The sequence below is a fragment of the Eurosta solidaginis genome, chromosome 4 (assembly GCF_040869045.1).
Source record: "Eurosta solidaginis isolate ZX-2024a chromosome 4, ASM4086904v1, whole genome shotgun sequence".
In the NCBI taxonomy this organism is placed as follows: domain Eukaryota; kingdom Metazoa; phylum Arthropoda; class Insecta; order Diptera; family Tephritidae; genus Eurosta; species Eurosta solidaginis.
In genome coordinates this window covers 144,237,256-144,254,808 of record NC_090322.1, presented here as the reverse complement: position 1 = coordinate 144,254,808, position 17,553 = coordinate 144,237,256, and the positions used below count along the sequence as shown (strand labels likewise).

Genomic DNA, 17,553 nt, shown 5'->3' with positions numbered 1-17,553 from the left:
GGGGAAACTGGTGGAACTGGGACTGGAACAAAATACATACCACCCTCTGGGACAGGCAATAAGGGGTGAAGAATATTGAGGAGTACGTGAGAGAAGAGAAAAGAGAGAAGGAGACTGAGGAAGAAATAGAATGAGACGAATATGGAGATAGATGAAGCGAAAAAGACGGAGGGAGGAGTGAATAAAAGGATCAGGAAAAAGTGAAGAGGGGTGGGCAGATTTCGACGGAAAAACCTTATTAAAATGTATGCAGATAAGCCAAATTTAGGGCAGAACAACGCCTGCTGGGTCTGCTAGTATCATATATAAAAAAAACTAAGCAACCTCAATCTTGAAGACACAAGAAGTGAAGACAGAAAAACTAATTTAATAAAAATACCAGCCTCCAAGCAGCTTTATTAACGTTAGAAATTAATCATGAATAAAATTTGTGGTTGAATATAATTTTTAAAACTCTCCCATCCCAAATAAAAGGCTAATAGCAAACGAACCTCCAAGCAAGTATGACCGTCATTTGTTTGTGTGCAAATAACATATCATAAATAAACAAGTAAGGAAGGCTAAGTTCGGGTGTAACCGAACATTACATACTCAGTTGAGAGCTATGGAGACAAAATAAGGAAACTCACCATGTAGGAAAATGAACCTAGGGTAACCCTGGAATGTGGTTGTATGACATGTGTATCAAACGGAAGGTATTAAAGAGTATTTTAAGAGAGAGTAGGCCATAGCTCTATGGATGGACGCCATTTAGGGATATCGCCATAAAGGTGAACCAGGGCTGAGTCTAGAATTTGTTTGTACGATATGGGTGTCAAATGAAAGCTGTTAATGAGTATTTTTAGTTCCATAGGTGGACGCCGTTTCGAGATATCGCCATAAAGGTGGGCCAGGGGTGTCTCTAGAATGTGTTTGTACGATATGGGAATCAAATGAAAGGTGTTACTGAGCATTTTAAGAGGGAGTGGGCATTAGGTCTATAGGTGGACGTTTTCGAGATATCGCCATTAGGGTGGGCCAGGGGTGACTCTAGAATGTTTGTACGATATGGGTATCAAACGAAAAGTGTTACTGAGCATTTTAAGAGGGAGTGTGCATTAGGTCTATAAGTGGACGCCTTTTCGAAATGTCGCCATTAGGGTGGGCCAGGGGTGACTCTAGAATGTGTTTGTATGATATGAGTATCAAATGAAAGATGGTAATGAGTATTTTAAAAGGGAGTAATCCTTAGTTCTATAGGTGGACGCCTTTTCGAGATATCGCCATAAAGGTGGACAAAGGGTGACTCTAGAATGTTTGTACGATATGGGTATCAAACGAAAGGTGTTACAGAGCATTTTATGAGGGAGTGGGCATGAGGTCTATAGGTGGACGCCTTTTCGAGATATCGTCATTAGGGTGGGCCAGGGGTGACTCTAGAATGTGTTTGTACGATATGGGTATCAAACGAAATGTGTTACTGAGTATTTTAAGAGGGAGTGGGCATTAGGTCTATAGGTGGACGCCTTTTCGAGATATCGGCTTTGGGGTGGGCCAGGGTTGACTCTAGAATGTTTGTACGATATGGGTATCAAACGAAAGGTGTTACTGAGCATTTTAAGAGGGAGTGGGCATTAGGTCTATAGGTGGACGCCTTCTCGAGATATCGCCATTAGGGTGGGCCAGGGGTGACTCCAGAATGCGTTTGTACGATATTGGTATCAAATGAAAGGTGGTAATGAGTATTTTAAAATGGAGTAATCCTTAGTTCTATAGGTGGGCGCCTTTTCGAGATATCGCCATAAAGGTGGACCAAGGGTGACTCTGGAATATTTGTACGATATGGGTATCAAACGAAAGGTGTTACTGAGCATTTTAAGAGGGAGTGGGCACTAGGTCTATAGGTGGACGCCTTTTCGAGATATCGCCATTAGGGTGGGCCAGGGTGACTCTAGAATGTGTTTGTACGATATGGGTATCAAATGAAAGGTGGTAATGAGTATTTTAAAAGGGAGTAATCCTTAGTTCTATAGGTGGACGCCTTTTCGATATATCGCCATAAAGGTGGACCAAGGGTGACTCTAGAATGTTTGTACGATATGGGTATCAAACGAAAGGTGTTACTGAGCATTTTATGAGGGAGTGGGCATGAGGTCTATAGGTGGACGCCTTTTCGAGATATCGTCATTAGGGTGGGCCAGGGGTGACTCTAGAATGTGTTTGTACGATATGGGTATCAAACGAAATGTGTTACTGAGCATTTTAAGAGGGAGTGGGCATTAGGTCTATAGGTGGACGCCTCTTCGAGATATCGGCTTTAGGGTGGGCCAGGGTTGACTCTAGAATGTTTGTACGATATGGGTATCAAACGAAAGGTGTTACTGAGCATTTTAAGAGGGAGTGGGCATTAGGTCTATAGGTGGACGCCTTTTCGAGATATCGCCATTAGGGTGGGCCAGGGGTGACTCTAGAATGTTTGTACGATATGGGTATCAAACGAAAGGTGTTACTGAGCATTTTAAGAGGGAGTGGACATTAGGTCTATAGGTGGACGCCTTTTCGAGATATCGCCATTAGGGTGGGCCAGGGGTGACTCTAGAATGTTTGTACGATATGGGTATCAAACGAAAGGTGTTACTGAGCATTTTAAGAGGAAGTGGGCATTAGGTCTATAGGTGGACGCCTTTTCGAGAAATCGCCATTAGGGTGGGCCAGGGATGACTCTAGAATGTGTTTGTACGATATGGATATCAAATTAAAAGTATTAATGAGGGTTTTAAAAGCGAGTGGCCCTTAGATGTATATGTGAAGGCGTTCTCGCGATATCGACCAAAATGTGGACCAGGTGATCCAGAAAATCATCTGTGGGGTACTGCTAATTTATTTATATATGCAATACCACTAACAGCATTCCTGCCAAGATTCCAAGGGCTGTTGATTTCGCCTTGTAGAACTTTTTCATTTTCTTCTACTTAATATGGTAGGTGTCACACCCATTTTACAAAGTTTTTTCCAAAGTTATATTTTGCGTTAATAAGCCAATCCAGTTACCATGTTTCATCCCTTTTTTTCGTATTTGGTATAGAATTATGGCATTTTTTTCATTTTTCGTAATTTTCGATATCGATAAAGTGGGCGTGGTTATGGTCGGATTTCGGCCATTTTTTATACCAAGATAAAGTGAGTTCAGATAAGTACGTGGGCTAAGTTTAGTAAAGATATATCGGTTTTTGCTCAAGTTATTATGTTAACGGCCGAGCGGAAGGACAGATGGTGGACTGTGTATAAAAACTGGGCGTGGCTTCCACCGATTTCGCCCATTTTCACAGAGAACAGTTACTGTCATAGAATCTATGCCCCTACCAAATTTGAGAAGGATTGGTAAATTTTTGTTCGACTTATGGCATTAAAAGTATTCTAGACAAACTAAATGAAAATGGGCGGAGCCAAGCCCATTTTGAAATTTTCTTTTATTTTTGTATTTTGTTGCATCATATCATTACTGGAGTTGAATTTTGACTTAATTTACTTATATACAGTAAAGATATTAAATTTTTTGTTAAAATTTGAATTTAAAAAAATTTTTTTTTAAAAAGTGGACGTGTTCTTCATCCAATTTTGTTAATTTTTATTTAGCACATATACAGTAATAGTAGTAACGTTCCCGCCAAATTTCATCATGATATCTTCAACGACTGCCAAATTACAGCTTGCAAAACTTTAAAATTACCTTCTTGTAAAAGTGGGCGGTGCCACGCCTATTGTCCAAAATCTTACTAATTTTCTATTCTGCGTCATAACGTCAACCCATCTACCAAGTTTCATCGCTTTAACCGCTTTTGGCAATGAATTATCGAATTTTTCGGTTTTTCGAAATTTTCGATATCGAAAAAGTGGGCGTGGTTATAGTCCGATATCGTTCATTTTAAATAGCGATCTGGGATGAGCACCCAGGAATCTACATACCAAATTTCATCAAGATACCTCAAAATTTACTCAAGTTATCGTGTTAACGGACAGACGGACGGACGGACGGACGGACATAGCTCAATCAAATTTTTTTTCGATACTGATGATTTTGATATATGGAAGTCTATATCTATCTCGATTCCTTTATACCTGTACAACCAACCGTTATCCAATCAAAGTTAATATACTCTGTGAGCTCTGCTCAACTGAGTATAAAAATAACACAATAAAGAGATACTAAACAAACCCAAACTTGTAGACTGAATGAATACTGGAGAACTGATTTAATTAAAATACCAAAGTGATAATAAATCAGTGCGCACAAACGAACCACGACTACGCTCGCCCCGTAGTTTGTCTGATACTGATCTTAATTTTACACCGAAAGAAGAGAAGCTGATAAAGTATACAAATCAGTTTTGTTACTCGTGAACTAGCAGGCATTCTCTTAAATTGATAGCATTGTGGTTAATTTAACTGAGTTTTCTGTCAACAAAACTAACTTGTTTAGTTAATTCAACAGAAGAAAAGCTGTTGGTCTCAAGTTAACAATATTCTGTAAAAATTATAAATTCCCAATCAAACTAACTGTGTTGTTCGCTGTTCAAATGTCGAAAGAGAAACTTACGCTCACGGCTCTCACTACTTTGTTCTTATGACTAGCGTGCCACAAAAATCTTTGTCATATCAACAGTCACTATTATTATTTTGTTATTTTAATATTCTTCATTGGTAGTCTAAGGGTGAAATAAATAATTATTAGTTTATAGACGAAAGTTAGGCGGTCATCGTGGTGTTGCGGGTGGGTGTTTCTTTTACCTGGGTTCAAAGCCTGGAAAAGGCAAAATCAAAAGCTGTCAAAGTTCCAGAAACGTTTCAAGCTTGTAAAATATATAAAAAAAAACTGCTCTTCGCCTAGCATAGCTTATAGCGAAAACTCTGCCTTCAAGCATAGAAATAAAAATGTCTGAGCGATTTCGCTATAGTATTTTTTTTTTTTACTAAGCTGTGGCTTTCATTTCACGAACTTTTTTGCTGATTTGACCGTTGAAACACTCAATTCAGTATCAACAATTTGTGCGAATTAATGCAACAGGTATTTGTGATGGATAAAAATTGACAGCAATATCTGCTGAGTTGACCCGTAATTCGGTAAATTCGTAAAAAAAAACTGCTCTTCGCCTAGCATAGCTTATAGCGAAAACTCTGCCTTCAAGCATAGAAATAAAAATGTCTGAGCGATTTCGCTATAGTATTTTTTTTTTTTACTAAGCTGTGGCTTTCATTTCACGAACTTTTTTGCTGATTTGACCGTTGAAACACTCAATTCAGTATCAACAATTTGTGCGAATTAATGCAACAGGTATTTGTGATGGATAAAAATTGACAGCAATATCTGCTGAGTTGACCCGTAATTCGGTTGATTTTACCAGCATTTTTCTTTCAGTGTAACAACTATCTAACCCATAATTTTCATAATTGTATAGAATACTATTTGTGGAGTGATATCTTACATATATAAGCGTCACATAGGCTTTACAAACAAGTTTGAAAATATTTTTAATGTTTGATCCGAGTTGTTATCATTCCTTAACTTGGAACATGTGAAGAAAGTTCTGTGCTTGCTTTGACGAAATATTTCAAAGAGGTAATTAAAATTACCTTTATTAGCTTATATAATTTAAAAATAATTCTTTATTTGACGACAGAAGTCACGCCCGTCACATGTTGAATAAACGAAACGTGTTTCACAATTTTTTAACTAGAAAATTTCAACTCGAAGCTAAACAAGAAGCATATTTCTTCTTTCGCATCACCCTATACATAATTTTTGAAAAAAAAAAAATATTTTTATACATAACCCATATGTATGATTGCTATTTATATGGCGCACAACCAAATTTCGAGATCAGTACACGAATTCTGCTTAAAACTTAACACTGCGCCTAAAAGTATGCTATTGTTTTAGCTTTCCCTAAATATTTCGATAACACTATATGTTATATCAGAGAGATTTTTATGCCATTCAACACCTCATAAGATCTTTTGTTAATAGATATATATTGTGTGTGTGTGTTTGTGTTTATTTGTATATTTCCTCAGTGTTCATTTCGCATTTTTATAAAAACAATTTTTTTTCTCATTACTTACTTCCTGTAATTAGAAATAAAAAAGAAAGAAAAAAGGAAAAAATATTTTTAAATATCAACGTCCTGCATTGTTATAACAACAACATACACATACAATTGTGTATCATTTAAATTTATGAATGTTCTTTTGTATGAGCAGAGCGTTGGCATGAAACAAGAAAAATGGCAAAATTTTGTAGAATTGTTGTTATGCATATTTAGAAACAATTATAGCTGGTTGTTGTTGGTATGTACACGCAAAAGTTCAATAAAAAGTAGTTAAAGCGTATGATTCATACGAACAGCGTAAGTAAGAGAGATTTAACATGAAATTAAAGTTTAGGAAGCAAGTTTAACAAAACACAATACGTAATAGTAAAGTCAATAGAATTTTGCATTTCGAATTGAATTTTGAAAAGAAATTATAGAAGTAAGATATGACATTTTCTGTTCAAAATTTTTTGTTATTGTTTTTAGTTACAGTGATGATTTTTGTAACAGCAAATATATTATAGTAATTTTGTTGCTCTTAAATTTGCCAAATTGTTTGTGACTCGAGCAAAGTCACTTAGAGAAGATTTTAAATTTTGTTCCATTTTTAGTATATTTTGTATTGCCTTTCAGCAAATGTGGAATAGCGCAGCATTGCCAATTGCTTTGAGTGATTTAAGTGTGAGTATTTTTGTTTTCTCTATTTTTTTGTAATATTAGAAGTAGAGCTATAAGAAACGCTGAACCACTCTAATTACAAATCGGAGATCGGTATACATAACTTTGTTATAATTTATAAAAAAAAAATGTTTTTGAATAAAAATAAACTCATATTTTTAGTTTAAAAAATGTGACTTTTATATCCGAAAAATATATTTTCTAATTTTAAAATTATTTTGATTTTTAATTCAATTTTCAATGTACAAAATTTGATTCCTTAGTTAAGAAAATATTTTTTTTAATCTCCAAAATAATATCATTATTTTTAATTTAATATTCAAATGTAAAAAATTTATTTTTTTATTTAATATTAAAATAAAATAAAAGATTGCTTTGTAATTTTTTTAAAACTACCTTTTCTAATTTTAAGAAATTATTTTAATTTTTATTTAAAAAATGTATTTTTTAATTTAAAATATAATTTTTTACATAAAAAAAACTCTGGTTCTTTTATTTAGAAAATTTATTATTGTGATTTGAAAAAATTCATATATTTTGTAAAATTAAAACTTTTTTGAAGTTTGTTTTTTAGCTATAATAAGTGATTGAATATATTGGTTTTTTGATTGTACAAATTTTAGGTTTTAAATATCGAATTTTTTTTTCTAATTTTAAGATGTTTTTAATAAAAAAAATTTGATTTTTGTGCTAAATGTTAAAATGGTTAGTGTGAATTTAACTAATTTTTTTAATATCAAAACAAAAAAATTTGTAGATCTCATAAAAAATATAATTCTAGCGATAAAAATATGTTGTGCTTAATTAAGTAAATTTTATTTTTAAAAAACTTTAATCAAAAAAATTTATTTTTCTAAATCTGAAATCATTTCAATTTTTAATAAAAAAATTTACTATATTAAAAAGAATAGTTTTTTTTCAAAAAATAAAAATGAATTATTCAATTTAAATAAAATTGCTCTAGTCTTTCGCTTAAACAAATGTTGAAATATTTAGTTATAAAAAAGTTAAGATTTTTCTAGTGTGGACAATTTTTATATCATATTTTTTTTTATTTATTAATTGAAAAAAAAAAAGTTATATGAATTAAGATATTTCTTAATTTTTTTACTTTAAAAGAATTAAGATATTTCTAATGTATGCCTTCTAATTTGAAATGTTTTACAAAAATCCATATTTTGCATTTGAGATTTTTTATTACTGCAATTTTGAATACAACTTTATTTTCCTAAAACCAAATTCTATAAAACTTTTGCTTGAAATCTTAAAAAAAAAATCAAATGCTTAGGAAAATTCTATATTAAAAAATCGGCTTAAGTAGTCACATACATATGTATTTATGTATATGTAAATTTAAATATTTTGGAAAACTTTAATTATAAAATTCTTTTATATATGCGCTTGTTTATTTTGCAAAATATATGAAATAAGGCAAATTATGTATTTTATTAAAATAAAACTATTTTTTTGTGTTTTTTTTTTTGTTAAATCTATTTATTTATTTTGACGTTTTTTTATTTTTAAAAAGTTAACTTGCAATAATATTTAATTAAATTTTCTTTGACATCTTAAGGGTTTGACACCGGGATTTTGAAAATTAAGCGCAAATGCTTAGTGTTTTAAAATTTTTTTAATTAAAAAAAATTAAAAATTTTCACTTTAAATTTAAAAGTATTTAACATTTTTTTTAATAAAATATTTAATACAAATAAAGGAGCACTTGAAAAGCTTATATCAGTAATTCTTGTCACAATAAAAATATTATTTTCCATTAAAGAACATTTAAATATTTTCATAAATGAAGTCAATAAGCTTCAAAAAGTTTCAAACCCTTTACACGGAAATGGTGTCCATTTTTTTTTTATTTTTTTGATCTTTCTTTACAAAAAAAATGCAATACAGCTAAAACTAAAAAATCTAAAAAATATTATTAAAATGCGGTTTCGACTTTTTTATTAAAATAAGAAGAATTTTAAGAAATATTTGAATTCAATATTTTGTTAAAATGAATTTTTTGCTCAAATAGTAATTTATGCCTAACATAAGTACAACGCCTGTTAACTAACACCAAAAATAAATATTTAGTTTAGTTATTTACCAATTTTCTAAATTGTGCAAGATTGCAATACTTTAATATGTTTACCCTCATGAGTAACCAAACGACACACAATTTTTTCGAAAATTTTAAAAATGGTTGCAAAAATATTTAGAATTTCGGGCCATGACATTTTTAGATATTTTTAAGTAAAATTATTTCAGATTCAGTTTATATATATGTAAAAATTAAATAAATTTAATCCAATTGATTGCAATCTTTGGCACTATTGATAGTAGAATAGACGATTTTTTTAGTCGTTTTTGTTACAAATTCAATAATTTGTTGCCTAACATAAAAATAAGTATTGAAATACGAAATGGTTAATAATAATAAATTGTGTACATAGTAACTTAAGTATGAGTGAATAATAAATACAATGAGTGACATTTAATCATTTTATCGTGTTATCCTTTCTTTTGAAATACCAATCAATCAAATGAATGTATGTACGAGTATGTATATAAGGACATATAAAGTTGTATACATTGATATAAACAAATGCGTGTGCTTAATTATGCATGAGTGTGTGAATATGTTTGAGTAAACATTTTTTGTTTGGTTTTTTTTTTTTGTTTTTGTATTACTTACTCTCTGGTCTCCTCGACAACCTCCTCCTCCTCCTCGGAACTATATATTTGGTTGACATAAAACACGTTCGACGTACACATGCGAATACATACATACATGTGATTATGTATATGATTCAAATATGTATATTTTAAATTTTTTTTTTTTTTTTTTTTTTTGTCGAAACATATAAATATTTCAATTTAGGGAGGACGTGCGTATAATCAGGCAGGCGCAACGAACGACCGCAAAATTTGGTGCGAAAGATCCAACGAACGATCGTATGATGTAACGTTCGTGTTAGCGTGTGCATAATACATTTAGAGTGTGTTTTGGTTGTTGTAGTTGTTGTGGTGGTTTTTTACGATGGTGCAAACAGTCATATATGTGAAGAAAAACAAATAACAAACAATTTTTTAATGAAATAAATTTTGTAATAAAATTGTGTTTAAATATAGTTTTACTTTGAACATATAACAACAACGGGAAGGGGGAACTCTTATACTATGACACGCACTATACAACGTAATCCTGGTTTCTATCTTGACGTGTTATATTCTAGAAAACCACACATATACATATATATATGTAAGAACTTGTTTTACTTATAATTAAATTTCAGTTTAATGAGAAGTTGATTCAAATTCAAAATTGTTTCAACCGTGACAACAACAAAATTATAAATCAAATTTGAAAAAAAATATTTTTATGTAAATTATTAAAAGCTTGAGTTTGACTTTAACTAAAAATTATGTATAATTTTTTAGTAGAAAAATAAATTACTTTTGCCTCAGTTCTTTTATATCACACACCTAGATCAAAATAGCGCGCAACCCAAAGAATCGGAATGTTCAGAAAACACGTAAACTGACTGCCTCGCCTCCTCCATATGCGCAAATGCAATTTTTATTTTTCATAAATATTTTTCTCGGCGGCAATTGGATCTATTAATAAATCGAGTATACATTTCGGTAGGTATTGAACTGGGAATCACAGTAGTACCCATAATTTCGAAACTTTTTTTATTTTTGAGTTAACTCCCTTTTGATCTAGGTGTGCGATATGAGTTTTATTAGTTGAAAAAATAACACAAAATGTTTTTTTTTGAGCAATCTTAATTTTAACCTCAAAAACGTATATGTAAATAGTGTTCAAACCATAATATAACAGATAACAAACCGATAACACTTCGATATCAAATCGATAACAAGCCGAGAACTCGTCGAGTACAAATCAATAACACGCCCACAAAACGATGGCACTTTGATAAAGCGCCAATAACACACTTCGGTAAAAAGCTCGTAACAAACCAATAGCTCGTCAATATCGATTGTTACTATCGATTTTTACCGATAACAAGTCAGTGTAGCTTTTCTAAAATACTTCCTATATATATCTCCAAAACATAGGCGAAAAAAATACCAAAAGTTATCTCGAAATAGCCCCGGAAAGATACCAAGATTGTACCAAAATAGCCCGAAATAGCCCCAAAATAATTCCAAATCGAAATAGTTTCTAAAGCAGTTCCACAATAATTCCAAAGAAGTCCCGAGATAACCTAAACAATTCCTGCACTGATTTAAAAGTAGTCCCGAGTTAATCCAAAAATAATGACAAAAATTATCCTGAAACTATCGTGAAATGATGCCACAATGACATCAAAATAGACTCAAAATTATCCTGAAATATTAACGTAAATAACTCCGTTATTAACGCAAAAATGCTGCGGATTGATCCCAAAAAGATTACAAAACAGTCTCGAAAAAAACACGATAGTAATCCCAAAACGATTCCTTAAACAATCTCATAATTATCCCGAAATAGTTCCTAAAGCAGTTTCGAAATAATTCCGAAACCGCCCCGAAAGTGTTTCAAAATATTCCCTAAATAATAGCAAAATAGTGCCAAAAATAATCCCGAAAGAATTTCGAAAAAACCATGAGATGATCCCAAAACAGTCTCGAAATGATCCTGGAATGGGCGCAAAACGATAGCGAAAAAGACGTGGTACTAATAAAAATACTTCGCATGATTCCAAAATATTGCTTATTTATATATTCCAAATTTACCAAAACGAGAGGGAAAAGTAATTCCGAAATAGTACAGACTAAAATCCCGAAATGTTTTTAGAACATTCCCAATTGATTCCAAAATTATTCAAAATAACCTCGCAATGATTCCACAGTTGTCCAAAAATTATCCCAAAAAGTGTCCAGATAATGTGCCTGCTGTATATACGAACGTGAGGGGGTAAGACTTTTTAGTTTTAATTTTGAAGAAATATAACAATCTGCAGACCCTGTTAATAACATAATGTTAAGTGATCAGTATGTTAAATCTAACAATGTCTCAAATTAACAGTTGTTAGGGCCTCATTCTCTATTACGAAACGATCGTTGGTTTCACCTCATAGACGGATCGATAGTGTATTTGCATTATGTTAAACGATGGCAACATATTATTTGACAATTGCTTTCGGCTTCCTGTTTTACATAAAGTAAGAAACGGAAATGTCGAAAGGAAATTATGGAGAATATCAGTGCTAAACGTAATGGTTTGAAGGCGAATCGTTCGACAGAGCTATCGCTCGCAATACAGAATAGAGCCTTTAAATATTTTTTTCTAATAAATCACACTAAGCGAACTCAGTGAGGGAGAGAAAAAATTTGAAAATCGAAAAATTCCACGCAAAAATATATCGCACTGATAACCCCCTTTTCTGTGCTTAGAAATTTGTTGAAAGCTGGATTGTTTTTTATTTCAATTAAACATTAAATGATTAATAGTTGTGTGAAGTTTTGCTCTCAGGAAAATACACAAGAACAAGGCGCTTAAAAGATTTTCTAAGACAGGCACATAGAGCCGTGGCACTAAGTTGAAATACAGTCCACTGTAGGCGGCCTTATTGAGATGAGGCTTGAAGAAAATTGAGTTGCCTTGGATGAACGATACACAGCACACTACGTAGACTGCGACAATAGCAGGTAGTGGCCGCTGAGACCTATGTTGTAGATGGTGCTTGGTTCCGGCTGTGCTTGAAAGAATTTATAGAATAAAGTTTAATCTACTAAATTTTCCATTATATAGAGCAGGGAACAGAAATATATACAGCATTGGCAGTTTTTACCAATCAAACACTTTTTCTTTACTCTCTTTACTTTCAATATTTAAAAAAAAACATCTATGAATTTTTCAACTATAAAAACCAATTTCAAAAACATTTTCCAAAAAACTTAAATATTCGAATAAATTAAACGAAATCTTTGAACTTATTATTTGCAGTTCTCTGAATTTTTAAAATATGTTGTTTCATAGCCCGATCAATTTAAGTCTAACACAGTACAAAATATAGATACCTCAAAATTCGTATTGATTTTTGACAATTCTTCTTCGAAGGTTGTTACATTTTCTTCCATACGTACAAATTTTGAAACAATTGTTTCTACATAGGACACACTTCGGAAAAGAAGGTACTCAAATCAATGCGAGTTTTGAGAGACCTACAACTTGTACTTTGTTAGACTAAAAGAGCTACAAAACTGCACACGAAATAATTGAGGGAACTGTTCATAAAAAAATCGAGCTGTTCGAGAAATTTCAAAAAAATAAAGTTTTCAAGTTTTTTCAAAAACCTTTTTAAAATTGGAAAATAAAATAAGAAGACTGCATTTGATCAAATCTCCACAGCTATCAAACAGCCACTGTTATTCTTCTTTTCGCTGCTGTGACTGACTGGTCCAGTGTATGCCTACATAAAAAACCTATCCAACCATGTTTGAATACAATTAGCTTTCTGCTCGCAGCAATTCATACTTCAATAAAATAATTCACACAATATTTCAAACTCACATTCACAAACACAATATACTAAATACATACATTTGTATGTATGTAAAAATAAAAACTTGTCGGCCGCCGTGGTATGATGGTAGCGTTCCACACCGAAGATCCTGGGTTCACGCCCCGGGAAAAGCAAGATCAAAATTTTAGAAATAAGCTTTTCCAATTAGCGAGGGTCGCCCCTCGGCAGTGTTTGGAAAGCACTTGGGGTGTATTACTGCCATAAAAATCTCTCAGTGAAAACTCATCTGTCTTGCGGATGCCGTTCGGAGTCGCCAATTTGCAGGAAAGCTTAAAAGGAGCACGATGAAAACTGGAAGAGAAGTTCGGCCTAAAATCTCTTCGGAGGTTATCGCGCTTTACATTTATTTATTATATATTCCCACAAGGTAGTATTATTTGTTATTAATACAAATGATTGAAATATTGAAATTTTTATGCATAACCAAATACATGCATACATACATACATACAAAACAGTCAATGGCAGTCGCCAGTGTGATGATGTTGCTCATACGCCCCGTGGCACAATGGCTTGAATATGTATGTATGTGTGCGCATATGATAATTCCACTGACCAAGTTTAATATGCTAATTTATAATTCAACATTATATGTAAATATTGCATATGGTATATCACATATTTACTGAAATATATCGTATTTCAATTAGTACTTTTGTTTCGTTTCCTAAAATAATTTAAAAAGAATTGTTTTTAAATTATTATTATTTTTGTTTTTGTGCTTCGTTTGTGAATTATGTTAGAGTAGATATGGCGTGTATATGTCATTATTTTAATTGCTTGTTGCATAGTGCGTGTATTTTGTTGTATTTGTTATTTCAAATGCTCATTTTCAACTGGCTATTGCTTGTTTTAATTTATTGAAAAGCTGCTTTTATCCTATTTGTGGTTGCAATTTTATATCCTTTTGATTCCAATTTTTTCATTTTATAATTTCTTTTTCTCTTTTTCTAGATTTTTCGTTCAAATTCGTTTATTCTTTGTGTACTTACGTGTACTCTTCATCGTCGGACATGGTTATGGTTTGGGATTAAGAAACCTGGAAATAAAAGAAAATTGTTTGTTTGTATTTGAATTTATGCTTTGTTAAAGTAATATTAAATTTAATTGCAAACTCAACAAATTGTATGCAAATATACTTTGATAAGAGTCATTTCTAAATAATTGATGTTTTCAAGCTGACTTTGTAATCGAAATTTTATTTTTAGTCTCTTTGATATATTTAATAATACTTTTATGTAACGATTTGTTGTTGCTAAAAGAAAAGTTCATAATGCCAACATTTTCCGTAATTGAATTGAGATTAGAAAAGAAAATAAAGTTCAAGCTAGCACACGCAATGAAAATTATGTTTTTATATAAAGCGCTACTTTAGTCTGTGGACAGAGTGTTTGCTACTAGTTTTGCTAGGTCTGGAATTTATTTATTTTTTTATTAACTTCAAAAACTTTCAGGTTCGCTGACTCTTACAATTTTTAAAATTTTTCCATAAGAGGTATTTTCCAAAATTTGCTATCTGTTTTATATACAGACGTTGTTCAAAAACGCTTACATTTTGAAACCGGGTCCTTTTTTGACAAAGATTACAATGCGAAACCGTTTACTTTTGCAAAAACTTTTCCTTTTCGCAGCAAATAACTTTTTTTCAGGTAACTTTTTCGAACATCGTTACTTTGTTGGAAACGGTCAAATTTTCGAACCGGTAACTCTTTTGAAAAGGATTACATTGGGTAACCCGTTACTTTTTCGAAACTGATCACTCGTCTTCAAAAAGTTGGCTACTTTCGGAACCGGCTCCGTATTTTAAAACGATTATATTGTAAGACCAAAAAAAAAAACAGATTACTTTTTCGAAACTGAAAAGTGTTACTTTTACTTATGAAAACGGTAAATTTATCAAAATTGGTAACTTTTCGGAATCAGCTACTTATTTTTAAACGACTACATTTTGAGACCAAAAAAACAGGTTATATTTTCGAAACTGATAACTGTTTTTCATGTAGCTTTTTCGAAAACCGTTACTCTTTCGAAACCGTTACTTTTTTGAAATTAAAAACTTTTCCTCGAGTAACTTTTCGAAAACGGCAAATTTTTGAAACTTGCTTCTTTTTTGAAACCGATTAGTTTATTGAAAAAGATTACTCCTTCTGAAACCAGTTATCTTCACAAAACCGGTTTTTTTTCTAGGCCTATCGTGTTTCCAAAACATCTGCATTTTTGAAACCGCTTAGTTTTTCGAAACCAGCTACTTTTTCGAAGTAGGGTTCTTATTCGAAACCGGTTACCTGGTGGTTGGTCAAGATTTCCAAGCTGTTACGTTTCGAAATCGGTTAGTTTTCCCAATCGGTTATTTTTTCAGAATCGGTTTAACCAGTTATTTTTTTTATCCGTTTTTTTTTTTGTTAGCAACGGTATATTTGTTCGAAACAATTACTTTTTCATTAATGGTTACTTTTTCAAAGCGCTGAATTTTTCGAAGCCGGCTGCTTGCTACAGACAGGTCACATTTTCGAAACCGGTTAATATTTTAAATCGCTAAGCTCGTCGAAACCGGTTACTTGGCCTTAACCGTTTAGTTTTTCGAAACCTGATTTTTTTTCTGAAACCCATTACTTTTTCTTAACTTGTTTCTTGTTCAAAAATTATTATTTTTTCAAGACCAGTTTGCGAAACCGTTATTTTTTCCAACACAATTACCGTTTCGGAACCGGTTAAGGGTTCACAACCGCCAACCTTGGTGGGACCGGTACATTTTTTTGATACTTGTTAGTTTTTTGAGTCCGGTACATTTTTTAACCGCTTTTTTCTGCAGAAACTTAATTGTTCTAAACCTGACCCTTCTTCGAAGGCGGCTACTTTATTGAAACCCCTATTATTTTTCGAGAGCAAATAAATAAACAGCATCAGTTGGGTTTAAAAATTATTGGCTCCGAAAAAATCACAAACTGGTCCAGGAGTGATCCTCATATGGTAATTATATAATCCCGAAAACAATATGGAAAAATGTCTATATCCTGTATAGACTCAAAAGGGTAACGCAGTTGCCCGAAAATGATTTGCATGATATCCAGGATTTAAATTTCATATAGAACATGCAATGGCTAACGCAATCAATTTACGAACTCAAAATTAGCAAAACTGCTTTTTCATCATTTATCAAAGAGGGTCTATATAATCCCTAAACCAGTAGTAAAGTGGTCCAAAATTTAAACGCAATGATTCAAGAAATAACCAAAGAGGGCTTTACAAAATATATCGAACTGTGCCTGACCTGGGTCCGCAATCATTCCGAAAATATACCAAACTCAGTAGCTACAAAATCGTAACAAAATCTTTCCCAAACGAGATTAAACTATTATTCAAATAATATGAAATAATTTCCAAAAAGATCACAAATTGACCTCCAAAGAGTTCTCAGGCCATTTCTACAAGTTGTTAAGTAGATCAAGAAGCAGGCTTAATAATAATGTCGTATTCATACTGCAGTTGGCTTCGAATTAACCTAAAATATAATTCCATTTATTTTGGTAGAAACTATTCTGAAAAATGTTTGCGTGCAATGTTATAATCAACATTCGTTCTCACATCGTTAGCTTAATAAATTGTGAACTCTACCTTTATTTATCCATTGCACCTTTTATCAAACCAAATAGCTCCAATTTGCTTTCTACACTGAAAGAAATGGTGCTAGTAAAATCAACAAATTGGTTCTGTTGTTCTTGGCTTAACGGAGATTCGGTGAAATTGATCGAATTAAGGTTAATTCGACCGAGTTCTTTGTCAAACGAACAAATTAGTTTAGTCATTTCAACAGAAGAGAAATTGTCGCTCTTAAGTTAACAAAATTCTGTAAAATTGACAGATTCCTTATCAATCTAACTGATTTTGTTAACACAACTGATCTCACTGGTCATTTCAACAGCGATCAACAGTCAATACATGAGCAAATTTCAAAGAGAATTTTACGCTCACTGTGTTCCCTACTTTGTACTTATGTATGCTGTGTACTATACTGTAGCGTGCTCCGCCTACAACACCGAAAACCCCGGGCAAAGCAACATAAAAATTTTATAAGTAAGGTTTTTCATTTAGAAGAAAATTTTCCTAAGCTCGGTCGCCCCTCGGCACTGTTCGGCAAACACTCCGAGTATATTTCTGCCATGAAAAGATCTCAGTGAAAACTCATCTGCCTTGCAAATGCCGCAACATAGGTACTTTCGTACAAAGCTGTCGCAACAACTTTTTTTGTTTTACGAATCAACGATTTTTGCGCAGTTGAT

At 32.3% G+C, this 17,553-nt stretch overlaps 1 protein-coding gene across 6 annotated transcripts in view; it reads right to left on the bottom strand.

The window, feature by feature from the left end:
• The window catches only part of up (Troponin T, skeletal muscle), a 44,479-nt gene that overhangs the window by 14,064 nt on the left and 12,862 nt on the right, over window positions 1-17,553 (bottom strand). For 5 of the 6 annotated variants that reach the window (XM_067783234.1, XM_067783235.1, XM_067783238.1 and 2 more), the window contains exons 2-3: window positions 14,266-14,312; window positions 9,433-9,471 (exon numbers count right to left, since the gene is read on the bottom strand). In XM_067783234.1, the coding sequence (XP_067639335.1) occupies window positions 9,433-9,471; window positions 14,266-14,288 (62 nt within the window). In that variant the 5' untranslated portion in view covers window positions 14,289-14,312. The remainder of the gene's footprint in view (window positions 1-9,432; window positions 9,472-14,265; window positions 14,313-17,553) is intronic. The other variant, XM_067783239.1, reaches the window with a different exon arrangement.